The sequence below is a fragment of the Podarcis cretensis genome (assembly GCF_951804945.1).
Source record: "Podarcis cretensis genome assembly, chromosome: 12".
Classification (NCBI taxonomy): domain Eukaryota; kingdom Metazoa; phylum Chordata; class Lepidosauria; order Squamata; family Lacertidae; genus Podarcis; species Podarcis cretensis.
In genome coordinates, this window is record NC_137181.1 from 22094369 (window position 1) to 22121935 (window position 27567).

Sequence of the window (27567 nt, forward strand, 5' to 3'; positions counted from 1 at the left end):
TCAGGAAGGTATATATTGAGTCAAAATAAATGTATTGTAGCTTTTCTTAACCTGAGGAGCCTAGGGATCAGATACCTGGGTCTTGGTTCCCTATCCCTGCACGAGAAGGAAACACATGGACCGATAGGGACCTAGGTGTACACTGCCCTGAGTTGAAACCTGATAAGACTTCCGGGTTGGCACCTCCGACAATGGCGGAATTCCTCTGATCAGGAGGAATTTGCTCCGTGGAAATCAGGGTCTGGCCGCCACGGCAAAGGCGGAGACGCACTAAAAATCACAGGCGGGAGAGGCCTGTGAACGTGGGATTCGGCTGGCACCTTTTGTGCCTCCCCTACTCACGGGGAGACCCGGTTTCGGGGATCCGGAGCGACGTGGGGTGAGCGGCGCGGTGCTTCAAATTGACTGCTTCTTTCACGGAGTGAAGCCGCACTGCTGTTGCCGGAGAGCGCTGACTTTTTCCTGTGGACAATTTGATCCTAAACAACTACCCGTGAGTAGAACGGAAAATTGGATTTTTAAATGTCTTAATTTGGCACCAAGACGGGGAGGTTTCAAAAAGGAAGTCTGCCTTCCCCTTTTGTAAATAGATTGAAGCAAAGAGCTTGCAAGCTAAAGTCTTGGAAAGTCCTCTGTAAAGGATTAAACTTCCATCGGCTAAAATCATTAAACCCCCCTTGGAAGCAGGAGAAGAGGGGGAAAATTTTGGATTGCGTAAGCCTGCAGGAGAGAGTGAAGAAAGTTAAGTTACCACCGCTCTGAACCTGGAAACGGGCTGCTAGTAAGACTGACTGTGAATAAAACGTTTGTTGACAGCTAGTTAAATAAGAGAAATACATTGTTTCCATTGTCTCCTGCGTTTAAAAAGGAGTAAAAGTAACTGAAAATTGAAACTAATTTTATTGTTTGAACTGTGCTTAAAAGGATTGATACAAATAGAAATTGTTTCCCTCTAGAGGGAGCCTTTGAAACTGTTACAAGAGTTGAGCTGGGGGAATCTCCAGCTGCAAGATAAAAAAAACCGTGAGAACCAGGGATTGACCTTGGATCGGTTAAGAATGTTGACAGAAGAAGCCTTAGTGATTGCATTATGTAAGATAAGTGATTCATTGGAACAGCTCCACAAGAAGACGGATCTGATGACTATCAAAATTGATAACTTGGGACAAAAAGTGACTAATTTGGGACAAAAAGTGAACATCTATACAGAAACTATTCAGGAATCGATACAGGAATCGACTTTGACATGGCAAACTGGGGAGAAGACGAGGGAGAAAGTTGTTGTTGTTGAACCTAAAGTAATACAAGTGGAGAGGGAGAGAGCCCCAGCCTTACAGAGGCAATCTGATGACTATAAGTTGTTGCCTTCTATGATTGAATTCAGAGAAAGTCAGATTTTGAGGATTGGAGCCCTGCTTGGACTGGAGAAGGAAAGTTGGATAGATCACCTCATGCAGGGATTTACTGACCTTTGGGACCTGGAGCTGGGTCAGGAGGAGATTGGAGCTGTGGGGACTTAGATTTGGTGGGATTTTGAAACACGTCCTAAAATATCTTTTGGATTTTAGTTTTAACTACGGAGATTTGGCTGACCTGTCGAGAAGGAATAAAAACATTGCTAGGTCGGAGCTTCCCCGAGATCTACTCTTCAGTATCAAAGGAAGGAAATTAAGAACAAGACCAGCAGAAGATAAAGTAAAGTGTATGTATAAATATGAAGAAGATCTGCAGAAGGGACTTGGAAAAGAGTTAAGAGCCTCGGACAGAAGATCACCAGGTTGATGGACTATATGGAATTGACGGAAATGACTGGCAGAATCCGAGACCAGGGAGAAGAGACGGTGGAAGGAGATTGGAAAAAGTTTAAAGTCTATTTATAGAAATACTGTAAAATTAATGAGTGTCAGAAAAATGTTGGAATGAAATTATATGGCTTTAGTAGAAATGTTATAAGGAGTTAAGCATAAATAAGTATTATAGTATTAATGGAAAATAAGGTTAAAATAAGTTAAGATAATTATATGACAGAAAATAGAGAAAGATGGAAAGGAATTGCTGAAACAATTAATAGAAGTGGAATACAAAAAGGGAGGTGAGAGGAGGTCGATGAAACAAGGGAATGGAAGATAAGGCATTGAAATGGTATGATGTATGTTTTTAAATTGTTTTTGCTCTGTTTTGTTTAGTCTAATGTGTTAATGTTGTGTTGTGTATTGTTTATATATTGTATTGTATTGTTTTTTCTTTTTTGCTTCTTTTTTCTTTTCTTTTTCTTCTTTTTTGTAAGGTTTAAAAGTAATAAATATTATTTTTTTAAAAAAAGAGTTGAAACCTGATATAGTAGCTGAGCTTGCATGAAGATCCAATCAGATTGGGTCAAATTCAGCAAATCGTCTGCTGTCAGAGAGCATAAAAAGGAGGACTGAATCCAGCCCTCTATTTTCAACACCTTCTTCCTCAACAGATGATCAGCAGAACTCAATGAGCCCAGGAAAAAAAATGTGAACAGAGCCCTTTCCCCACTTGCACACAGAGTTCCAACTGGACTAAGTTACACATGCAGAAGACAACCAAAGAGCAGCACAAAATGGCCATCATTTCAGTTACATTTCACTGAGTTTAACATACGACAATACGAGAAACCCAGGTGAGAGTAACCAGAAGTCATTGGACGAATTGGAAGAATCTATTCAGGTAAGAAACTAAGTTGTCCTTGCATTGGATTCTTCAGTCTTAACAGTGTGCAGTAACTCTCCAGCATCAGAGCGGCTGCTTATGTCAGACTGAATTTACCATGCCAAAGATTTTATTAGGACTGAGCAGGCCATCATTTTCATCATTTATTTATTTCATCTTATTACTAAAGATTTCCCACCTGGCTTTTAAAAAAACACCCACAGAGAGAAAATTCACAAAGTTGGCATGTACCCTAATATCTTCTGGATCCAAGCTATGCTCGCTCCAAGCTGAATTGATACTGCTGTTCAGGTAAGATCCAGATCTTCCCATGTCGAGTTCATCTTCATAAGCCTCAGTAGCTATGTCATCTCTTGGGTTATTGCTTGAACGGGAAAACTGAAAACATACGTGAGATGTCAAATTGAATGCCCTGGTCAATATAACAAGTAAGATCAAAGAACATGCCCTTGTTCTTTAGTTCGACATTCCTGGATACTACAATTGGCTCTTCCATTGTGGCTGTCATGTAAGCCTCCCCCTGAATATTCAACTTTTTTGCTGTTCTTTTAAAGTATGTGCATATCCATATATCTTTAGATGTCTCCTCAAAACATGAGAATTCAAAACATGAGAATTCTCAGGCTATTTCCTAATTCAACAAACAACAGTTGCCACCAAGTTATATTGATCTATCAGAGGGCTAAGATGCATGTTAGGTGAAAGATCTGTGATGAGAACTCCTGATGTTTCTAAAGCTGCCTTGAGGTATCCAAATTAGTTCAGGGCAGTGGCACTGAGGAGGTGCCTCTCTCTTACACCCAGCCATGAAGCTCAGAGCAGCAATTTAGATTGCGGAAAAACAGGAGAGAGGAAAGGTCACCATTCCAATCTAATTTGGAACCCTCTGCAAAATCTTAAAAAAAAACCCAAACATTAAGAGACCCAGTAAGAGATCTCCTGCACAACTGAGTTCTGACATGAGAAAAAGAGTAGAGAAAGAATACCTTCGGGATCAGAAGTAACCCAACGGTGACTGTCACAGTCAAGTGTGTGTGCGCAAAGAACAACATCAGCATCCAATCAGACTGAAGTCTTGAGGCAAGACTGAACCTAAAAATAGAATCCACAGGGTTGGCAAAAGCATCTTCCTCCACTTTCCTCCCCCCACATTAAAAGCTAGATCCTTAATATTCCTGACGACTCTTACAATATAACAATGCACTACGTGACTGAATATGGCATTGTTGCCTGTCTCTCCCTCAGTACACACCCTCTGATCCACAGCCTCCTTGTGTGCACATTGGAGCACCAATGCGCATGCAGGGTTCATGCGCACAAGCCCCATTATATGTGGAAAGCCACCCCAACATTCCATTTGCAATAAAGTGAAAACTTGCAGGGATGGCTCTAAGTGGGAGGATTTTTGACAAAGCACACTGTGGTGGAATCCCACACATCTATCCATTGTTCATTTCCTTACATAATTATATCCTGCCCTATATTATGGGACCCACGGGGGTGTACATGTGGCTGCCAAATAGTCATCCATCCAGGGTGCTAGCCAGCTTCACCAAAGTGGTGCTCTCATGTGCCTTCAGACCATGCACTGGAATCCAGAGTCCCTTGTGGGGCATTGTGGGCAATTTAAAATGGTGGTGGCCTCCTACCTGCCTGCTACTGCTCTGTAAGCCAGAGCCTTGGAAATCTGTGACTGGAGCATCGTAGAGGGTGCAGAGCACCTGACATCAATGCCAGAGGATGCTGGTCATTATGACACACGCCTTGGTCACATAGCCAGACCAAATTATTGCAAAGCATTCTTCAAGGGCACTTCCCCTGAAGAGTAAGCAGAAGCTGCAGCTGGAGCAAAAAGCACCAGGCAAAATACTTAACAGGCACTTATCTTTTGGATCGTATCGCACTAATCCTCTTTCAATTGCCCTGGCTTCCATTTTGTTTCTGAGCCCGGTTTATATTAACTTAAATGGGTTGGGACCAGGATTGCTGGAAGAAAACTGCTTCCTCCATCATCATCATCATCATCATCATCACCACTACCACCACCATCATTATTTAAATTTCTATACCACCCTTCACCTGAAGATCACGGGGTGGTTTACAATATACAAACACAAAAATACATACCATAATAACAAACGAAACCAATAGCCCTCTACACACAGTCTGAAAGGCTATAAAACCTGCCCATCAAATAGGAGCATCTTGGGAGGCCTTAATCTGTGTCCTGACACCAACAGAGGTATGGCTGGTGGGGATGCGGGCCAGTGCCTTCTCGGTGGTGTCCCCCCCCCCCCCCAGTTATGGAACTCTTCCTGAGGAAGGTCAGCCTGAAGCAGGTAGGCAAGGTGCTTTTTGAAATTATTATTCCGCTAGGCTTTTGACAGATTTCAATTCTGCCTCTGTAGGGATTTTGTAAGGCTGCATGACTAGAGAGCTACTTCCCTGGTTTCTTTTCAACGTTGATGCCTAGGCTTAGATTTCTATGCATGATTTCAAATGGGACTAACAGCAAGAGGAGACTGGTCCATTAGGGCAAATGGGGCACTGCCCCGCTGCTCTCAGTCAACTGCCACCTGCTACCCCCCTGCCTTAATACTCACATCCAGCCCAGGGAGTAGCTCTGGCTGTTCTCTTCCTCCTCTTTAGTCTCAGCTTTGCCTTTGCAGAACCCAGCAGGAGAATGAGGACAAAGCTATAAAGAGTTGGCTCTACCTACACAGGCTCTAGCTCCACCTACTGTTGGCCTCCCAGGATTCTGCCCTACCAATCCCAAAGGGGGCAACTCTAGCTAGACATTTTCATGTCCCACTGCCTGTTGCCTGATAGTTTTCTCGGTTATTTTTAACCCTGGATTTTAAGTGTCATTTTAAAGCTTCTTGAATTAAGATTTATATAGTTGTACACAGCTTTTGGAAATAATAAATGCATAAAATGCTGTTGAGAGACCATTTCCTTTGATGCATGTATTGTAAGCTCATCTCTTCTGCCATCTAAGAGAACGTCTTTAAAGAATTCTGTGCTTTGCAGGAGGAACGCTTTCATTTGGGGGCTTTCTGATGTGCATCTTAGCCTGATGACCCATTTCAAATTGTACCATGTTGGAAGTAAACAGTTAAGAACCAGGCTACAGCTCACTTGCCTAATTGCATGGAATATAGCAGAGATAATGAGCTCAATGTGAACCGCAACAGCCAAATAACGTGGCTCGTGAAACGCCGAGGGCACGGTCCGCACTGCATAGCAGAGATAAATGCCCCACAAGAGGAATAAAAATTCAGCTGCAAGAGAAACAACGTAAGAAATACATTAGTATTTATACATTAAAAATGAGAGAACAAACTTGAAATTATCAGTTCGGATCTTGGTGTGAATATATATACAAATTCAACGACTGGAATTTATGTGTGTCCCAGTATGCTTTCAGATAACAGAATGGTAGATACATCACCTAATGTCCCCACAAGCCTGCATATGTTAGCTCCCCCATTCATTCCAATGGAGGGGAAGGTGTCATGCACTTAATGGAATCAATGTACACTACTGTATCTGTTTTGTAAATAAGGCCAGAAAAGTTACTCATCTCCAATGAGCTCAAGATGGTGCACATAGATCTCTTCTCCATCCCATCTCAAATGTAATGAGTAGGTAGAAAAGGGTCCCTCTGCAATGAATTTTTTGTAACCCATGGTACCCAGTTGAGTTGTTAACTATCAGGCTGATCTATTCATTCCATTTAATATTCATTCATATATTTTTAATTTTCTGCTTTAAAAGCAACAGCTAACAATTAAAAACAATCACCAGCGGAGAGGGAGATGGAAGTTTAAAAAGGAAACGACACCAGTGAAATTAAAATGATTTATTATATACATTTAAAACAAGACTGAAACCTTAACAAAATAGCTACTCATGGTAAAGACCCATTTATCACGCCGGGAAAGCCAGCCAGAACAAAAATGTCTTCAATTATTTCCAGAAAGTGCAGATATTGTGCCTGCTGTATCTTGACCCAGAGAGCAGGGGCATCCACACTAAAAGCCCTGCTCTGAGTTATTACAGAGTGGGCTTCTAAGAGAAACTCTCCTGTTGTTGTTGTTTAGTCGTTTAGTCATGTCCGACTCTCCGTGACCCCATGGACCAGAGCACGCCAGGCACTCCTGTCTTCCACTCCCGCAGTTTGGTCAGACTCATGCTGGTAGCTTCGAGAACACTGTCCAACCATCTCGTCCTCTGTCGTCCCCTTCTCCTTGTGCCCTCCATCTTTCCCAACATCAGGGTCTTTTCCAGGGAGTCTTCTCTTCTCATGAGGTGGCCAAAGTATTGAAGCCTCAGCTTCACGATCTGTCCTTCCAGTGAGCACTCAGGGGTAACTCTCCTGTAGACTGCAACTATCTCCTGGTAAGAAGCATACTTAGACTTCAGCCTAACAGGTGTATTCTGATATGAGCTTTCACAGGCAATTTTATCACATCCATTTCATGGGTTAGTAAAGTTATTCTCCAGGGAGAAGGCAAAGGGTGTTTTTCTGTTGGCAGCTATTTTTCATTACAAATCTGTTAGCATAAAAGCGCAGTTTCCCTGGCATTGGCCATATCTTAGGTGAGCAAGCTGGTGACCTAAATATGTAGCATTTTGGAAGGAATTGGGCTTGTTGGCAGCAAGCAGTCCTTGAAGTCTAAAAGCTCCAGGCTGGAATTCCCTGAAGAATCCTTTCAAGCTGTGATCCCAAATATACTTTGCAGTCTGATCCTTTGACTCACTGGTTCAGCAAATGAAAGTGTAGCACAAACACGGCCTGCCAGCACATCACCACAGCATGAGTCCCTGCACTGCTGACTGACCCCAGCCAACTCAGGATGCTGACCCAGAACAGCAACACTTGCTGATGCCAACATTGGACGCAGGTGCACAAAATCATTACTTCACACACAAACACAACAGATGGAGAAGTGCGGGATGATTAATCTGGAAAAGACTGAGTTAATGCACCATTTTCAAGGGTTTTTTTGCCCATCATGCAGTCAACCTACCTATGCAGGATCTGACAGAACATGGAGATGTGTTAAGAGACTATCACAGCTGATAAGCAGATATTTTTGCAAACACTTCTTTATGTACGTTGGCCTGGGACAAGGTTGAGTAGTGGTATCTGATCAGTGCTATTTTTATGGGAAAATAGGTGCCAGAACTCACCAAGAACTTCTTCTCTCTTGTTCTCTTAGAATGGCAATGGTGCCCACCGGAGAGGTGAGCTCTGGCTGGGGGGGGAAAGTGCTGCATCTAATCCAGTCAGAATTTTGCTAGCAGTTTCTTGTTATCGCTGAGAAAAAAAAATACTTGCATCTTCTCCTCCTGCTCACAGATCAGAAACTTTACAGTTCACAATATCATCACATTCCCCTCTTCACAATATAGAACTATCTATACGTTAGCTTACCTGAGCTCCATTATCTTAACGTCTGCAATCACATCTGATGTTAAATTAACTTGGGCCCAATTGTGGGAGGAAGTGAACATTTTCAGACCCCCCCCCCCCCAAGTGTCCCTATTTTCCAGGGACAGTCCTGGATTTACAGAAGCCATCCTGGTTTCTGATTTGATCCCAGAAAGTCCCGCTTTTCCTTAGAATGTCTCTGTTTTCATCGGAGAAATGTTGGCGGGTGTGGAGTTATGCGACCCCCCCCCCCCCGAGCCAATGAGATAAGTAAATCTTTAGAAGACATCTGAAGGCAGCCCTGTATAGGGAAGTTTTTAATGTTCTCTGTTGTATTATGTATTATAAATGTTGTTGTTGTTGTTGTATTATAAAAGTTGTTGTTGTTGTTGTTGTTGAATAGGATGTCTCTATTTTTATTGGAAAAGTGTTGGAGGGTATGCACTTTGCTAGGGTTCTAGGGAACCGGGGGGGCAGTAGCCCAGGCTGCAAGCTAATTACTATGGGGGGGGCAATGTATCTATGAGGAAGAGTCATAATTCAGTGGTAGAGCACATGCTTCGTATTCAGAATGTCCCAGTTCTAATCCCTGGCAGTTCCTTGTACGGTTGGGAGAAGCCCTGGCTAAAAACCTGGAGAGACACTAGGCTGATTGGTTGGTAAAAGGCTGTTTCCTATATCTATCCCTTAAACTACACAGAGTGTATAGATCTTGGAATTTCTCCTAAGATCTCTTAAGTGTTGGAACAGATCAAGCAGCATTCTAGCTCAGCCCCTTCTTTTGGAGAGAGAGTGCTTGTACAAAAAACCTTGGAATTTGCAGGAAAGAGATTAGGCACACAACTGCATGTGGCATGCTCTCTCCAGAACTACAAATTCCAGAGTTCCCTGAGCCCTGTGGGCATTTCTTGTGCCACACAGGAGCACGTAGGAGGGAAGGTCAAGCACCATAACAATTATCGTCACCAAGTATTCAGGGAACCAGTGCTGTTGGTGGGATTTACAGCTCCTTCACAAATGTAGATACTCCCTCTGATTTTGTGTTCTGCTGTTCCCCAACCCCCACATAACAGCCATGTTGTGTAGTGCCATGCCCCCATGGCAGCCATTTTGTGACTGGTGCTGACAGCACTTTCTCCAAATTCAAAATGGGCCTGCTAACCCTAGATCCCAGGGGCAAGAAACAGGGTCTAAAGTGCCTCTGTCACCATTAGGAAATCATATACATACATTAGTCAGGCTATAAAGGCCAATCACAGATCTGTAGAGTTGGAAGGGAGCACAGGCATCATCTAGTCCAACACCATGCAATGCTGGAATCTTTCACTCAATGTGAAATATAAGGAGCAAAAGCAAAGATGTCTAAAGGCTAAAGGACACTAATCAATTTTCTTGTTTTTTGAAACAGGTGAATTGGGGCCATGCGGTGTGGAAATTGAGCCCATGCTACAAATTTGTTCTGGACCCAGATAAATAATACTTGGGAATTCAACCCATTAGTGGGTGGAAGACTTGCTACTTTTGATTTCCTGCATAACAAATTTTAGCTTGTCACACACCGAGTCTGTTGTCAAAAACTGTTACATGGCAGAACAGACAAGATACTGGCAGCATTTAAGTTTTAGCCTCATAAATAATCTCTCCAAAAGGTTAGGATTAGGATGTTGAGTTCAGCATTTTGTTTTCATCAGTATGCAAAATAAGAATCCGGTTTGATAGTGAAGAAATGTTTGTCTGCCCTGAACCACAGGAGAGTTTGTGTGCTGTTTTAATCATGAGGTTCCCCAAGACAATATATGTGGCAATTATTATGCCACTGAATTTGTTTTTCCACTTGTTCTTCTCTTTTTATTTCCTCCCTTTTTATTTCACCCTCTTTCTGCCTTCTTCATGTCTCCCATAGCAGATGTCCAGGCCTCCTATGTGACGCCCACACGACACTTTGAGAACAACGACTTCAGGGCAATCTTGCAGTAAAAACAGCCAAACAAAAAAACCTCCATTTTTTTAATTTAAAAAACAGAGCCTACCCCTCATGTTCTCTCTTCTTTATATGCAAATTATACTGGAGAAAATACCAGTATCTCCTCTGAGTTCTAGGAGGTAGGGCTTGTACTAGCATGAAGAAAAAAGAAAACTTCTGTTGTAAACATGCCTCTATTCAAGAATCCTCGGGCAAATTAAGCTTTTGTTTTCTCTAGTACAGTGGTGGCTGACCTGTGACCCTCCAGATGTGGTTGGACAGCAGTTCCCAGCATCCCCAACCACTGGCCATGTTCAATAGCATGTGTAGGGCCACAGATTGCCCCCCTCAGGGAAAATCCCTTAATGAGGCAATCAGTCCTTAGAAATGGCAGGGTCTGTGAGATATTTTCCTCCCTTTCTTTCTTTCTTTCTTTCTTTCTTTCTTGTCTTTGATTTGTTAACTGTCCTTCATCTGTTAGGATTTGGGGCATTATACAACAATATAGTTAAAACAACAAATTCAAAAAACCTATTAAAAACCCTAAAAACGATAACCTGACTATCAACTTCATGCGACCAAACCAGAACCTTTCTGAATATGCACAGGCTCATGTCTATTTGCTTGCTTTACTCTTTCCTTTGTGCCACTAGCTCTAAATTTAACATAACTATTTTACATAAATTAAACAATTAGTTGTTGCAGCCCGAGGTTGCAAGACAAAACATCTGCAGGAGTTCGGCTTAACAACACTTCCTCCTTCATATCTCTCTCTGAATTCCATTTCTTCAGTAAAATTGAGCTGCAGAATTATCGACTTCCTGCAACCTACAAATGTTTTTCTTCTTCAAAGACCACCCACAAAAAAACTTGTTCGTCTTAATATTTGTTCTGTCGCAATCCACAGTCCAGTGGAAGTGACAGTGTTACATGTGAACTGGCTGGGTTCACATGTAAAGTTCAACAACCGTTTAGTGTTGCATGCTTGAATTGCAGGCTCATGTGCTTCTCCTATGCCCTCTCCTCCTCTAGTGCAGCCACAAACAAGAAACTGGAAACTTCTTGTTTCTTGTTATATCCAAACCTGAAATCTGTTTTGCTTCTTACGTGCCCCCACCCCTGGTTCTGCTTAATATCTGTTCTGTGTCTACCACTATTCCAATCTGCCACTGTTCAGCCTCTGTATTGGCTGCGTTCAAATGTAATGCTAAACCATAGTTCAATACGATATACGCAAACAGCACTCATGTGGCTTCTTCCATGTCCTCTACTCCTCTCGAGTGGCTGACGGGAGGATATTTGGAACTTCTGAGTTCCTTGTTATGTCATTAGTGAGACAACTGTAGTTGATTATCTTGCTAGTTACACCAAACCATAGGTAACGCTATCCACAATTCCCAGCTCAAACATAACAACAACAAGAAGAAGAAGAGTTTGGATTTGATATCCCGCTTTATCACTACCTGAAGGAGTCTCAAAGCGGCTAACATTCTCCTTTCCCTTCCTTCCCCACAACAAACACTCTGTGAGGTGAGTGGGGCTGAGAGACTTCAAAGAAGTGTGACTGGCCCAAGGTCACCCAGTAGCTGCATGTGGAGGAGTGGGGAACCCGGTTTACCAGATTACGAGTCCACCACTCTAACCACTACACCACACGGGCTCTCCAACCACAGCTGGTTGAAAACAGAGGTAAAAGATCCTTGTGCCTGTACTGGAGGAGATGGGAGTCTGAGGAGCACAAGAATGTTATCGTCACATAACAAGAAACTGTAGTTTAGCATTATGTGTGAACTGAGCTATTCTGTACAAGCCATCTACTAATTCGGTCTAAATAAATGTTAAATAGTGGCAGTTTAACCTTCATAGTCACAATGTTGTAGAATCTCCACAAATGTGCCAGTCAGCAAATGTTGCTGAAACCACAAACTGAAACTGAACTGTGTTTCAGCATATTTGTAAAATTCCGACCCCACAACAGTAAATCTATGCCAAATATATTAATATTTGTAATCACAAAGTTTTTGAGATAGCCCTTAGTGCCATGATCCCATGCTCTATGCTTATACAGTGGAACTCAGATAAGGTTTATAACAGTTTATAGTTCAAAGGTAGAGATGTTTTAGCTGAAGGAAACCAATTAGCATTACATCTTGAATCCTACAAAAATGGAATTCTTTCGCAATGCAAGGAAGATTACGATAATACATCTCCCAGCTACGCCTAACATTAGAATTATTTAATTAGCAATAACAAATATATCATTCTGCTTGGAAAACAATTTATTACCCAAAGCACCAATTACACAGTTTAAATGTATCATGCAGAATTCTGCTGGAGGGTTGGGGAGGGGGGGAATCAGGTTCATATAATTAACTCTAGACTAATGCCACAATTGGCATAGAGGAATCTGCAGATGTTACCAAAATTTACTGCACTTTTAAATGTGAGAGCTGCATTCCGCAATTCTGATTACACAATAAGAACATGGGCATTTAAAGATAACAGTTATCCTGATGAAACTAGAAAGCAGTATGTTTAAAGATCAATGGGGAAGAATCTTTTGCATGCTAATGCCACAATATTTACAAACACTCCTTCCAAATACATTTTGGCACTAATACAAAAGAGCTTGTGTTTGCCCAGTGGAACGTTTGACTTTTCCTTCCACCTTTGAACAACTGGCCCCTGTGCCAAAATTTCAAATAGCTTCTGAAACATCCATTGCTTGCAAAAGCAGTTTTCCATGAAGTATGTGACTCAGTGGGAATTAAAAAAAGAAAAAAACTAATTAGGCTTCTGGAAGTTTCACAAGTTTATGGAACCCAACTAATATGTCCCAAATATTCCAGTTACCTATGCTGCCACTTTTTAAAAAATGAAGTCATTGTTCTTCCAATGCTACTCTTCCATGACCAATGTATCTGAAAACAGGATATGGACAGATCTGACACAGGATACAGTTTCTATGGCAATATACGCTGCTGGCTGCCAGAAAACTGTGTGTGGAACCTTTGCCCCTCCACATGATGCTGAACTACAAGTCCCATCATCCCTGGACACTGTCCATGCTTGCCAGGACTGGTTCATTCTGTGACATCTGGAGGGCCAAAGGTTCTACACACCTGGAGCAGGGGTGGGGTAGAAATTTGGTTTTCTTTGTATTTTAATATAAACCTACGTAATTTTCACTTTCCCAAATGATATGCAAAAGGAAATGCTGCTATTGTTCGGAATGTGCACTTTTCCAAACGTTGAGCAGTTACTGTTCTTCTACCAAATTTCATGTACAGAAATGTGTGTGTGGATAAAAATGCACATATTAGCGAAAATAACATTACGATTAGGGGAAAAGAACACTTTGCAAAAACGTGTGTATCTGGGAAAATTGCACACAAAAAATGCATCTATATTAGGATAGTTTTTCACTAAAGACTTAAAAGGGGGGAGCAAACTGATGCAGAAATGAAGAGAATTGAACTTAAGATTGGAACAATGGAAATGAAATGGAGAGATTTGTCCATCCCTACCCCTGAAAACAATGAATTTGGTTGTGTATGAAGTAGTCTATGCAGGGACCACACAGAAATCCGAGTCCTATAAGGGGTGTGCCCCTGGCCCTATACAGGTTGACTGGATCCTTGAATCAGCTGGGGAGGTCCTGAACCCTGTTCTGCTGATGGATGTTGCCTATTGTGTGGTGAAATGGGGTCAGGACGTGGCACCCAGATTGTGGAACCCCCCCCCCCACAAGGCATGGATAGATGGTCCCTACATTACTGGGTTTCGAGGTAAAAACTCACCTCTTAACTCAGACATTTGGATGCATCTGATTGTTCAAGGTCTTTGTGAAAGTCTTATCAATGCAAACTTATAAATGTGTGACAGTTTTCCTTCTAAAATTTCGCCAGCTGTTGTATTGCTCTTAGTTTATTTCTATTGTGTTGCTGTTTGGTCACGGTAATGCTCTCATTTTAAAATATCATTTAAGGAATGATATTTAAGGAATGGGTGAATCTTAAATAACATAAAATATGCTTCAATGCTTGTAGCATCTCTTTTCCATTTACTCACCCACAAACCCACCTTACAAGCTAGCACATGAACAACACAAAGGTGCTGTGTGTGTGTGTGTGTGTGTGTGTGTGTGTGTTGGCTCTGCAGTCAGAAAATTCCGAAAAGCAGCAGATCACTTTGTATGAACCACCATTCGAAGCATGCCGCACAAATGTCGCCATCAGGAGATGGGAAGCTTGCAGAAGCATAGCCAAGCTTTGCTTCCGATGCAATTAATCATAGCTGCAACCTTTGGGTAACAATACAAACTGCAAGGCAGGAAATGAAGCTTTCCTCTTGTCTCTTGCAAAAAGAAAAAAGAAAAAAGGATGACCTTATGAAGAAAAGTGCATGTAAAAGCAAGAGAGGCGTCAGGCAGGCAAGCTGCCAGAATGGGGAAGATACACTTTGCAGCGAGAAACAACAGAATCATTCCAACCTCTCATGGTGTAAGCTCGTGCTAATGCAAGGGTAGCTAAAGCAGTGCTCTACAGATGTTGCCACAATTCCCGCCATCCTTGAACATTGGCCATGCTGGTTGGGTACCCTGTACCTTTAATAGTTGCATAGCTGTAGGGCTCCTGTACCTTTAACAGTGCTACAGGGCATTGTCTCAGTATTATGATCCAATTGCCAAAAGAGAAAACGGGGTGTATCTGCTGAAACTCCCTGTTTTCTTTTCAGTCTGGTCATTCTGTTTGGACTCCCCAGGGCGTAATGATTCCCTACATTACACATTGAAGCCAAATCTCCAATCCCAGGTCAATGTTTAAGCGGTCCTGTCTTTTAAAGCACCTTTTGGCAGCACTCCAAGCACTGGCCTGAAAAGGACGCTGATAGGGAAGAAAACAGTGCTGATTCTGGGCAGAGATAAGTGAATAGATGGGGAGGAGAATGGGACATAGCCATGGCAGAAGCTCCTCCTCCTTGAGAGCATCTGAGGCTTTCAGAAGGCAGAGAGAGGTTAGGGCCGGGGAGGAAATTCATTGCCTCTTGCTTTTTAATGCGAAGGTATCTAATGTACACTTCTTGAACCAAAGTGAACCCGAAATTCACCTTTACTGAGTGAAGGACTTGGGGCCATGGACTGTGGGGGAGGAATTTGCTTCACTTAGCATTCAAAGCTGAATCTATCAAATTCACCTTTCTGAAACAATGTGAGAACCAAACAGCAGCTTGAAATTCACACTTTTCTGATTTTTTTAATGCAGCTCTCCAGTCAAATAATGTGCACAAACAAGCATTTATGTGACTATCTAAGACAATTAATCTTTTAAATTTATATATTTGCAAAGATTCCAGAGGACAAGACTTTGTCAAGTGTAGGATGGGCAAATCTCTCAATTTTGGTTCTCTCATTTTCTCCCCTATCTCCAATTCAGTTCTCCACATATCCTGAACAATTTGCATCCCCCCCCCCAAAAAAATCCCCCACTCATGATAATTCATCAACAGTTCAAGTTGAATTTCTCCTAATATACACATTTTTATGGCATTTTGACTAAAATGCACACTTTTGCTTGCAATTACCCCAAACATAATGCGTTTTTTGATTTTAAACTAATATATGCATTTTCAGGCACACTTTCTCCTCATAAATGCATTTTTAGGATACCAGAGGACTGCTACAACAACATATTTATTGGAACAGGGTGTGAAATTCAGTAGCTAAGCAAATTGTATTACATTAGCTCTGGCCTGGCTGAGATTCTTCCTGCCTGGTCAGGCAGATAAGTATTTTGGCTTCCAATATGAAGTTGAACATTAAACTGTAATTAAATTGGCATAAATGGATGTATTTAACACCTCTCTCCTTCCCCACAATTTCTACTTCGGCTGCATGTGTTCTGTCATGGAAAGCCCAACTCCTTCTTACACCAGTATGCATAAACACACACTTAAAAACACCATCCTAGAATCTCTTGCTGGGCATTTCTACAGTAAGGAACACAATTAAATGTTCAGTTTGAGCACAGATTTGGAAGACATATTAGTCTAAGGAGGAAGAAATAGCTTATGGGACATACGAAATGTGTGAATCATAAATGTTGGTTCCTTTATAAATCATCAACAACACGCACATTTTAAAAAAATACATCGTGTAAGCTACTGCTTTTATCTCTGTTACAATCTTATTATTATTTTATGGCTATTATTTATTCAATTTATTACCAGCCCTTCACAATCTGCTCTCACAGTGGGTTACAGGAATATAAAATTGAGTATTAAGAACAGTTGAAAGCAAATTACAGTCAAAGGATAAAGGTGGGTCCTGAAGACATATATCGCAGCAGTTGCAGCCCAGGGGAAAGATGTGTGTCTTCAGCATTCGACAAAAATGAAATAATAAAGGTGCCATTTAACACGCACACCAAATCTCACAGCTGTTCTCCAGAGCTGCCTTTCCAAATGACTTTATATTTCAGCTTGGCTTTTTAAAGCAATTTGGTTTTCTGCCACTCGCAGAGATTGCGTCAATCTAATTATGCAGTTCACCAGTTTATTGATTAACTGGCCAAACTGAAATTCAGCATGGCGGAATGGCAACGCAAACTGCCCATTATCACTCCTTCCTTCCCTTTCTGCCATTCTTAGATACATTCTTTGGATATTTAAACTGAAATTTATGTATCTGTAGGTTCCTTTGAGCCTTTTTCCTTTTTTGGTAGAAAGTGACGAATGACTGCAATCAGTAGCGCCCTTACTACTCATAATAATTTGCAGTGCAATTTTGCAGATCCTAAGCGTGTGCTTTATTTAGTTATTTAATTCATTTCACAATATTTTGCATATCGCACAACTGTAAAGAAATCCTCCAAGCGGTTTGCAAAGGTGTCAACACGCAGAAAGGGGGTGTGGGGAGGAGAAAGGTGAAACCCGACTCTTTCCACCGCGTTACCTTGCTGTGTTGAAGATGCCCGCAATTGCTGCATGTTTAGAGTTTGAGGATTTGCCGTTGCTTTTAATTAAAAAATTCGTACAGATTTATAGGTATGTTATACCCTAGAGGACCACCTTCTCTCCATCAACAGGCTGCCTCCAAAAGATGTCTCTCTGCTGAAGGAAGGAATGTAGAAGGCTGCCTTACAATAAGTCAGACCATTGGTCCATCTAGCTCAGTATTGTTTATATAGTGGTACCTCGGGTTGCATACGCTTCAGGTTACATACGCTTCAGGTTACATACGCTTCAGGTTACAGACACCGCTAACCCAAAAATAGTGCTTCAGGTTAAGAACTTTGCTTCAGGATGAGAACAGAAATTGTGCTCCGGCGGCGCGGCAGCAGCAGGAGGCCCCATTAGCTAAAGTGGTGCTTCAGGTTAAGAACCGTTTCAGGTTAAGAATGGACCTCTGGAACGAATTAAGTACTCAACCCGAGGTACCACTGTACTGACCAAAAGAAACTCTCCAGAGTTTCAGGCAGGGGACATTCCTAGCCTTCCTGTGAGATGCCCAGGATTGAACATGGAACCTTCTGAGGGTGAGGCAGATGCTCTACCACTGAGCTACAGCCCTTCCCTCAAATATTCAGCGGGGCTCCTTCCCTCATCTCCTGACTGAAGCCTTTGCTGGATCTAAGAGCCTTCTGTCAGCAAGGGATGCTGACATGAGATGCAATCAAATAAGAATACCGCCTTTCGCTTGCTAACTCTAGACCCTCCCATCCTGCAGGAACAATCCTGATGACCTTCTTCCCCTCAATGGATTGTTGCAGCAGTTGGAAGGATAACCCAGACCGCAACTGGACTCAGGCATGCCCCAGTGGTGGTAGGGAACAGAACTCAGCTGGATCCTGCTAATTAATCAGAGATGCATTTTCAGTTGACTCTCAAGCCAGTAATTGGATAATTGCACCAATTAATTGATTAATGCTTTCGGCTCTACTACTAAGCCACTGGAGCAAACCCTAAATTTACATGGCAATTACAGAACATATGTAATGTTTGCAAAACATGCTGAGCGGGGAGAGGCTGGAACTGCAGAGTTACAACTCAGGTCACCTTTCTCCAAGTCAGTTGACCCCAATGACAGATTGCACTGCTAATTAAATCTAACACATAGCCTGCCTAGAGAGCTCGTTTCTGAATTGCTAGCTGAAACTTTTCAGTAGTTTTCTGTTTGAAATCTGACTTCAAGCCTTTTTTGCAGCTATTAACTGAGCCATAGGTCTAGAAAACTGGCTATTTGCTCCATTCCACTGCTTGAGCTGACATCTGGAAGCCAATAGACCATAGGTTTTTTTTTAAAAAAAAAATAAAAAATTACAAATTATTGTATACTCAGTGTCAGGGACTGGCTGGACACTGAGGAGTGAGCATTGGGAAAAGGGGGGTTGGAAGAAAGGATCTGGAAGAGCCTGGAAAAGCCAGGAGATGAGAGACAAAGACAGAGAAACTGTAGGATTGGAGAGTGAAGAACAAATGCAGGAGGAATTTGTTTTAATTTGCTGAACAGCTTCTATGGATGTAGTACTGTTATTGTTTGCAGTGCATTGCTTTTGTAACTGATATATTTAAATTGTCAGGTTGTGATGTGATTTTATCATTAGGCTTTTTATAAGGAAAGGTGTGTTATAAATGTCTTAAACAAGCAAAATAATGACCAAAGGAAAACAACAGCAGCAAAGGCAACTTACCAATAGCCATCATATAATCCCACCGGTCTATCAGGCACATGCTGAAGATCAGGTGATCTGAGGTTTGTCCTTGGCCAACGAGAGAAATGTTTCGCTCCAGGTTTTGGCAGACGGCAGCAGTCCAACCTATTAGGAACCAAAGCACCACCAGGAATATCACAGCCAGCATCTTCATCACGCGCCCGCCTGTCATGTATGGCATTCGCTGAACAGTCCGTGACAGGAACACTTTCAAAACCCTGTGCAATCAAATAGACACAACATCACAATACAATCACCGGCTCAGATTCAAGGTACTTGCCGTAATTTACAAGGCAGTTGGCAACTTGGGTCCAGAACAGCTTAAGGATACCCGATCCCTTATACCCCTGCCGGATCACTGAGATCTTCATGTGCCGTACCATCAAGCTATGTTGGACTCCAGAGCTTTGATTAACTCCATGCTCATCACCCTGGCAAGGTCAATAGTTTGGGACAATGGGAGCTGTGATCCATTAATCTCTGGAGGGCCACAGATTAGCCACTCCTGCTACGCAGCTTCCTTAAAAAAATTTCTTCTTATTATTTTTAAAAATATTGCAATAATAATATTATAATATTTTTTTATTTATACCCCACACATCTGGGCTGTGGTGCCCCAGCCACACTGGATGGCCTCCAACACATATAAAAACATAATAAAACATCAAACATTAATAGTGACAATCTGATCCAATATTTAAAAAATCACAATAACTTTAAAATAAATGATTTGTATCAAATAAAGCCATTTTCAATAATCCATTAAAATCTAATAGTAATCAGTAAAATCAGCAAACAAATAAATTACAATAAAGAATTACTAATCTAATCAGTAAAAAATAACAGCAGCTCACAATACATAAAATGCTACAAAACATACAAAATCATGTAAAAGGATCAAATTGAGAAACAAGGACATACAGGTACAACTTATAAAATGATTTTATTTTTTTTAATTGCCCTGAACTCCTCTCTTCCCAGCAGCTTCTGCTGGCAAGCAGCAATGTGCACCAAGGCAAGCACAGTGAAATCAAGGCAGCCAAAGAAATGTATTTCAAGCCACCATGCTAGTGAACTGGCTCTTTAAATTAAAGAGCCTTCCCCGCTTCTCAGTACTTAGGAGGGCTAGGGCTGACTCTACCATTAGGCAGGGTGAGGTGAACGCTTCAGGCGGTAGACTCTGAGGGTCAGGGAGAGAACAGAACTCTGTGTGCCTGCTCTATACTCCCTAAGCCAGTCTGCTGCCCTCAAATGTTGTGGAAGACACTGTCCATTTGCCAGTGATGAACAGTCAACTCCTGTTTTTTTGGACATGGGTTTGGGGTGTGTGTGAACCGTTTTGTCTATTGCCTCGGGCAGCAAAATGTCTTGGACCTGCCCTGCCAATAGCACATAAATGTGTGTTTGGGGAAGAGCAGAGCGCTGCATGATTGGTAAAACCCCCAGTTACCCCACCATAGCACTGAACTATTGCTGCTGCCTTTTGGCTACATGCACCAGAGAAAACAAACATACCATAAAAGCCAAGGGCATCTTTACAGGATTCTGTATCTATAAAGTGTGCAGTATGTAAGGATCAAATAAATATCAGTTACAACAATTATTTTTAGAACACCTGGGTGTCCTGTTTCTTACCCATGTCATCAACAAAAGAGCCTGGGAGAATTGAGATAAAAATCTAGCGAACCACTGAGCCGGAAAAGTCACACCTACTATTTACAACAAAGTAAATTATTCACTCCCACAAATTTCCCCCCTCCCCTGCCACAATGCATTCTGCATTTTGGATCTTTCTTTTGGCTTTTGGATGTTGTCATCATCGCTGCCCCCTTATATAACCCTGACCTCACTGCTTACTTGTTTCTATGGTGGGCAGGAGGTGAGCCCCCCCCCCCATCTGGGAAACTAGGTAGGGCTGAGTCTGCCTGGTACCTGGATAAGCAGACAGATGGTGAAGTCTGAGTGCTGCAAGCAAGGCTTGACGCCTTTCCCTCCCTCCCAGCCAGGGGCTGGGCAGGGGGGAAAATCTGCCAGGAGAGTAAGGGTTTGAATGGCTCCTAGCCCCAATGGCTGTCATAACGATAACTTTAAGAGCTGGTACCAGAGCTTGCTTTCAGCTCTACACATTTAAAAAATTCATATTAAAAAAATTAATAATGAAAATTCACCAGCATTTCAGTGCAAATTTCTCCAAATATACACTTTTTTTGTGTGTGCAATCTTGCCCAGCAGGAACAAGTTTGCAAAGCAAAACCTTCCCTAACACGCTTTTTTCTATGTTATTTACACACACACAATGTGCACACTTTAAGATATGTGGTTTTTTCACACATTACTTGGCTAGAGAACTTTTTTGCAAAATTCGGAGAAGTTCAAAGGATGGTTGTATTTTGGTTCGCACCTTGTTTTGGAAAGTGCGGATTGGGTACGTTCACCTTTACATGGGAACTAAGTCTCCCCCATCCCTAGAAAGGGCTATGGCAGCTTGGCAGTGCATTCCCTTCTCCTCCCTGTTATTTGTCTCCCTTCCCAGTGGGGCTTGTTCGCATGCTGCTTAGCTGTGCTTGGCAGTCTGAAGGAGGAGAGAGAGAGAGAGAAAGATGGCTCAGGAAAGAGGGGAACAGATTGGCCAGGGCAGTGTTTTCCCTTCTCCTCCTCCTCCTTTTCTGCTGTTACTTGGCTTCCTAACAGGCTGTGCTAACACACTGCTGACTTGGGGGCCTTGGCTTGCAGTCAGAGAGAAAATGATGAACTGCACCAGCCTCAACTTTGGGCGAGTCAAGGAAAGAGCAGAGGAGCTGAAAATTACACAGCCCAAATCAATCTGCTCCCTTGCCCAGCTAGGCCCAAAAATCTCCAGTGTCAACAGCAAGGTTTATTTTATTTATTTATTTTATTTCTATGTGTTTGTTGTTGGTGGCATCTGTCTGCCTTGAGAGAGTTCACTTCCGGGGAATGAAGTCAAATCGTTGTGTTAACAGCACCAAAGTGACCTCTCTAGGTTGCAAGCCTGGGCAGTGTGTATGGAAGTCCTTGGGTCCAAAGGAAAACAATATGCTTGGCACCAGCAGGACTGCAGGAGCTGCTGGGAGGAGTACAAGGACTCCACTCTGGATTTGTGTAGGGTTCAATCCTTTGCCTTTTCTTTTCCCAGTGGAAGTTTAGGATCAGAGTTTTCCTTCTCTTGAAGGGCTACCTTTCCAGGTTGATGAGCCTCACTTCCTTCTATAGCATGTGCAAAAACGCCCTTCTTGATCACTGGACCCGTTCTTGGTCTCGTCCGTTCAATCTGCTGGAGCCTGTACAGTGAATGGGATCCATTCCAGAGACCCATTCACAACATGAAAAGCCCGCAACCTGAAGCGCTGTATCTGCGCAGGTGTGCGGTGCGATTTGGCGCTTGTGTGCATGCGCAAGCGGCGAAACCCGGAAGTAACCCTATCCGGTACTTCCGGGTCGCCGCAGGAAGCAACCTGAAAAAACATAACATGAAGCAAACGTAACATGAGGTATGACTCTATTTGCATGCAGGGGGAGTCTCCAACTCAATGAGGGTTTGAGACCCATCGGCTACCTCCACCTGGTTGAGCTGGCCAGTCGAAGCTGTTCCCCAGGGTGTGGCCACGGTTGCATGCTGACATCTCCTGAGAGCCACAGGTGAGAGCTGAATGCAGGGTGGGGACCAAAGGTAGACAAACTAAACCAGAAGGAGTACGATGTGCCCCCCGCTAGAGGTACCGCCCCTCCCCACCCCACCTTTTTCTCCAAGAAGCTCAAGGTGTCGTATCTGGTCCCTACCCTGCCTTATTTAATTACCACAACAACTTTGTGGGGTAGGTTAGGCTGAGAGGCAGTGATTGGCCCAAGTATTTTTGAACTGCTTAAACTTTTTTTAAAAAAACACTCTTAGCAGTATAGATACAAAAAACACAACATAAAATAGTACAATAAAACAGAAACAAAAGAACAGTGAAATAGTATTATAAAAACAGAAAACAGAATTACGAAGAAAGAAACTCATCAATAATGACGTTCCAGCTTATGGGTCAGGGCAAAAATATGTGTCTTTGCAATATGGCTGAAGCTACTGATGGATGATATTGGGACACGGGTGGCGCTGTGGTCTAAACCACTGAGCCTCGGGCTTGCCAAATGGAAGGTCGGTGGTTGTAGAAACCTCTGACTTTTGCAGGGCTGGAATGTAGCCTCGCGACGGGGTGAGCTCCCGTTGCTCGGTCCCAGCTCCTGTCAACCTAGCAGTTCGAAAGCACATCAAAATGCAAATAGATAAATAGGTACTGCTCCGGCAGGAAAGTAAACAGCGTTTCCGTGCACTGCTCTGGTTTTGCCAGAAGCGGCTTAGTCATGCTGGCCACACGACCCGGAAAAACAGTCTGCAGGAAAATGCCGGCTCCCTTGGCTAGTAAAGCGAGATGAGCACCGCAACCCCAGACTCATTCGCGACTGGACTTAACTGTCAGGGGTCCTTTACCTTTACCTTACTGATGGATGATGCACTGCAGGTGGCAGGATAAGAACCCAAGGAGGTGGCTAAACTTGTGGCCCTACAATGCCCACCAGCTCCAGCCAGCATGACCAATGGTCAGAGATGACAGGGATTGTAGCTCAGCAACACCTGGAGGAAAACTGGTTAGTCCCCACTGCTTTAGTTGTATGCCTCTTTTCTACCACCTGGTTGTGAACCTGTCTGCCTGTCCGCCCAGAGTTTTTTAAGAGAGCCGGATAGACTTGCTAAGTGTCATTTGCTTTCCATAGTTCCAAGTGTGCTCCAAGACCAGCTGACGCTGATTTGCAACCCATCTACACAGCAGATGGGGCTGACGGGAAAGCCAGCCAGAATTTTTATTCTTTGCCAGATTAGGTAACGTCCCTTGCTTTGTATAAATGTGCTGGACAGGAAGCCAAAGCTCTCACTCATATGTGCCCTGAGGGACCTATAGAACAACTGTTTTCTTGGCTAGGAAAAACAAAGTCTCGGGAACCAAAGTGACAATGAAATGATGCCAAAAAGAATGATTATTTGAAGCTGAACAACTATGCATGTAAGCAAATGTGGGTATATGTGCATCAAATGCAAAACTACAAATTACAGTTATAAACTCTCCAAGCTATAGCAGCTATTCAAAAAACAAAGAAGTCCTCCAGACAATACAAATAATAACTGATGATATCTCCAGGATTAGATCTAACTTCATGCTTCATCAAATGGAAGAATTATTTGGGGGAGGGGCAGCCATTAATCCCTGCCACCCATCAATTATTCAACATTTACTATCTGAATTGTTTGCAAAACAACATTATAAGGCTTATTAGGTGGATGCGGAGGTGCTGCTGTTGCTAAGGGCACTTGGCATCTTCCCTGCTGCGGAGATTCACTCTCTTCCAACAGGAGCATCTTACAGCAATAAACGTAGGTCCAGGAACACAGCAAATGATGCACTGTGCCTTTAACAGCTGTGGTCTGGCACAAATTAAACAGGGTAAGCCTTTTCTAGTATGGAAACACTATCATAGGGAAAGCTTCACCTGTGGACATGCTGTCTGTCAGACATCTTATTAATTGTACGTGGCCCCTTATTTGCTTTCGGGCCCCATACTTTAGCACAGCAGCTTGTAACATTAAGAATGCTGATTTATTTTATTTTTATATTTGCTGAGGACAAACTTCTTAACAAACTAAAAGCTTCATTTGGAGGAACTTGAACTTAACGAGTTCATTCTGTAAAAGGACATACTGAAATTAGTTCCACTTTGGACAGGATAAACTAGAACTAAAACAAGTTGCTTTTAAAAATGAGCTTGTCAGGCACTGCCTGTGGCCCTCAGAAAGTTGTCTAATGAGCAATGTGGCCCTTGGGATGATGAGGGGCTGTGACAACTCCAGAGCTGAACTCAGCAGGGCCTTCAAAACAATCGCAGACAAAGTCCACCTGGACAGGCGCTTGTGTAGGTCACATCTTGTGGGATGCCTTCAAATTGTACATCCAAATATTAATACACCCTACATTACAGATGGGTCACTGTCTTTGTCACAGTGTTCTTCTTAAACAATTATAAAATCCTTCATATTGTATTGGTGCTGGGGCAAGCTAATTATTTGCTTCTAAAAAGCACTGAGAGATCACTATCTCACCCATCAGCCATTTGCCTACTTTTTCCCTTATCAAAGTTTTCCAGAACAAGGAGTACAAAAGATTTCAAGGTCAATATTTATCAGGAAGCTTACACATGAAAATAGATCTGAGTCATGGTCTCTAGTAATCCTCTCCTGCACAATGCATTCAAAACTTCCTTTATAACCAGCGGGTCCAAACTGGAGTCAACTGTTTCAGCTGAATTTGCACCTCTTATAACAAAACCTTGTGGAACCAAGCAACCTGCCAGTTCAGACTAGGCTTGAGAGAACAAAGCTATTAGATGTGGCACTGTTCAAAATTCAGGCAGCGCTTGCTCCCTAGATAACTTCTTTTGCTGTTTAAAAACCAACAGGAGTTTCATGACAAATTTCTTCACATGCAGGAAATATATTTTAATACTGGCTCTCTTTTAAAAAACAAAAACACAGATATGTTTTAAAAATGTATCAGAGCCGAAAAATAAAATTCACCTTCTTAGCTGTGCATGTTTAGTCAGTAGTATAGTTGCGCATAGCGAAGGCTCCTAATAATCTCCAAAACTAATAAACGATTTAGAAAAAGGGATCGTGAACCTTTTTGAACAAAGTGGGCACATCTTGAATTTTGAGAAAATGTTGTGGGCACCCGTCACCAAAGGCTGCTGGGGGGTACCATGCATGCAACACAAAATAAATTTAAAAATATTTCCTATTTTTGTTCTTATTGGCTGCCAATTTATTCACTTTTTCTGCTTTGATATGGAAGGGTTTTCTCTAGTAAATGAAAGCCATTGCTTCAAGAAAGTCCCCCAACCCCCAGTCACTTGTTCCTCTCTGATTTAGTAGGCACTTTGAGAAGTCGTCGGGACGCGGGTGGCGCTGTGGGTAAAACCTCAGTGCCTAGGACTTGCCGATCGTATGGTCGGTGGTTCGAATCCCCGCGGCGGGGTGGGCTCCCGTCTTTCGGTCCCAGCTCCTGCCCACCTAGCAGTTCGAAAGCACCCCTAAGTGCAAGTAGATAAATAGGTACCGCTTTATAGCGGGAAGGTAAACGGCGTTTCCGTGTGCTGCGCTGGTGCTGGCTCGCCAGAGCAGCTTCGTCACGCTGGCCACGTGACTCGGAAGTGTCTTCGGACAGTGCTGGCTCCCGGCCTCTTAAGTGAGATGAGCGCACAACCCTAGAGTCGGACACGACTGGCCCGTACGGGCAGGGGTACCTTTGAGAAGTCGTGCTGGAAGAATACTAACAGTGCCATTTAATATGACACTATGCAATTCTTCTAGTGGGTTTTCCAAGTAAATTAATTAGATAACAGCCACTTATTACTAAAGTCAAGCTTTTCACCACAAAAAGACCAACGGGCTTTCATGAGCCTGGTGAAAAGTTGATTCTGAATATAACAACGAAGCTAACTTCTATGCATGTGCTGTTGCAGGAAAAGTCTCGTAAGACATTTTGGAACACTGCAATCCTGCGGCACGTTTACACCGAAGCGTGTCCAAGTATGTTCAGTGAGACTTACTGCTGAGAAAGATTGGCAGCTAAAGGACTATTCCTATGGGATGGAGATGGAAATGACCCATCTCTTTCAAAAAGGCAAAAAAAAAAAAAAAAAGGTAAATTGATAGGAAAATAATGTGCACTGCCAACCTCTGAAAAGCTATGGCAGAAGGAAAGATTCTTTCTGCTCTGATTAAGCTCACTTTGGCAAGAGGTTCTGCAAGCAAAAAGGTACCCAGCTGCGGAGTGCTCCTGCATGAGACCAGACTTCACCTCTGCATATATTATGCATGCTATTGATTATTGTCACTTAAACAGATCAATTAACTTCAAGCTCTAGTGGAGATGAGTTCCCTTAATTATACTCTGTGCTTCAAATAGAAGTGCATATCCTTCTTCTAGTGGATAAGGGAGATTTACAATTTCCCGAATACTACCCTCGTTCACCTTTTTTATTCCAAAGGGAGAGGCTTCATTTCAATAAGGGTATATGTAAATTTTTGAACTTAAGCAGGAATAAACAGATGCACAAATATAGGATTTTTTTAGGGGAGGGGCATCTGACTTGACAGCAGTACAAGCAGAAAGGATCTAGGAGTCTTGGTAGACCGCAACCTTTAATATAAGACAACAGTGTGATGCAGCAGCAAAAAAAGCCATAGCATTAGCTTCAAATATCTAAAGCATGGGTAGGCAAACTAAGGTCCGGGGGTTGGATCCGGCCCAATCACCTTCTAAATCCAGCCGATGGACAGTCCGGGAATCAGCGTGTTTTTACATGAGTAGAATGTGTCCTTTTATTTTAAAATGCATCTCTGGGTTATTTGTGGGGCCAGTGGCGGAGCTTCATGCTCCGGCACCGGGGGCGGAGAGCAGGCGGGGGCGGGGTGCACCGCCCGCAGGGGCAGGGAGTGCGTCCTGGGGGCAGGGCGCCCAGTGGGGGGGGGCAGCCGCGATGGCGCCGTGGGGATCATGCTGCCAGGGGCAGTGGGCTCCCCCCGCACTCCTCTTCCTCTGCCAGTGGGGGGGGGCTGGTGTTTTTACATCTCTGGCTTATTTGTGGGGCATAGGAATCATTCACCCCCCCCCCCAAAAAAATATAGTCCGGCCTCCATAAGGTCT

General features: G+C 42.9%; 1 protein-coding gene across 1 annotated transcript in view; it reads right to left on the reverse strand.

The window, feature by feature from the left end:
• Window positions 1–27567, reverse strand: part of GPR158 (G protein-coupled receptor 158) — a 119627-nt gene that overhangs the window by 3539 nt on the left and 88521 nt on the right. Inside the window, exons 7-10 of the mRNA XM_079948123.1 lie at window positions 18788–19026; window positions 5840–5978; window positions 3684–3789; window positions 2929–3075 (exon numbers count right to left, since the gene is read on the reverse strand). Of these exons, the coding sequence (XP_079804249.1) occupies window positions 2929–3075; window positions 3684–3789; window positions 5840–5978; window positions 18788–19026 (631 nt within the window). The remainder of the gene's footprint in view (window positions 1–2928; window positions 3076–3683; window positions 3790–5839; window positions 5979–18787; window positions 19027–27567) is intronic.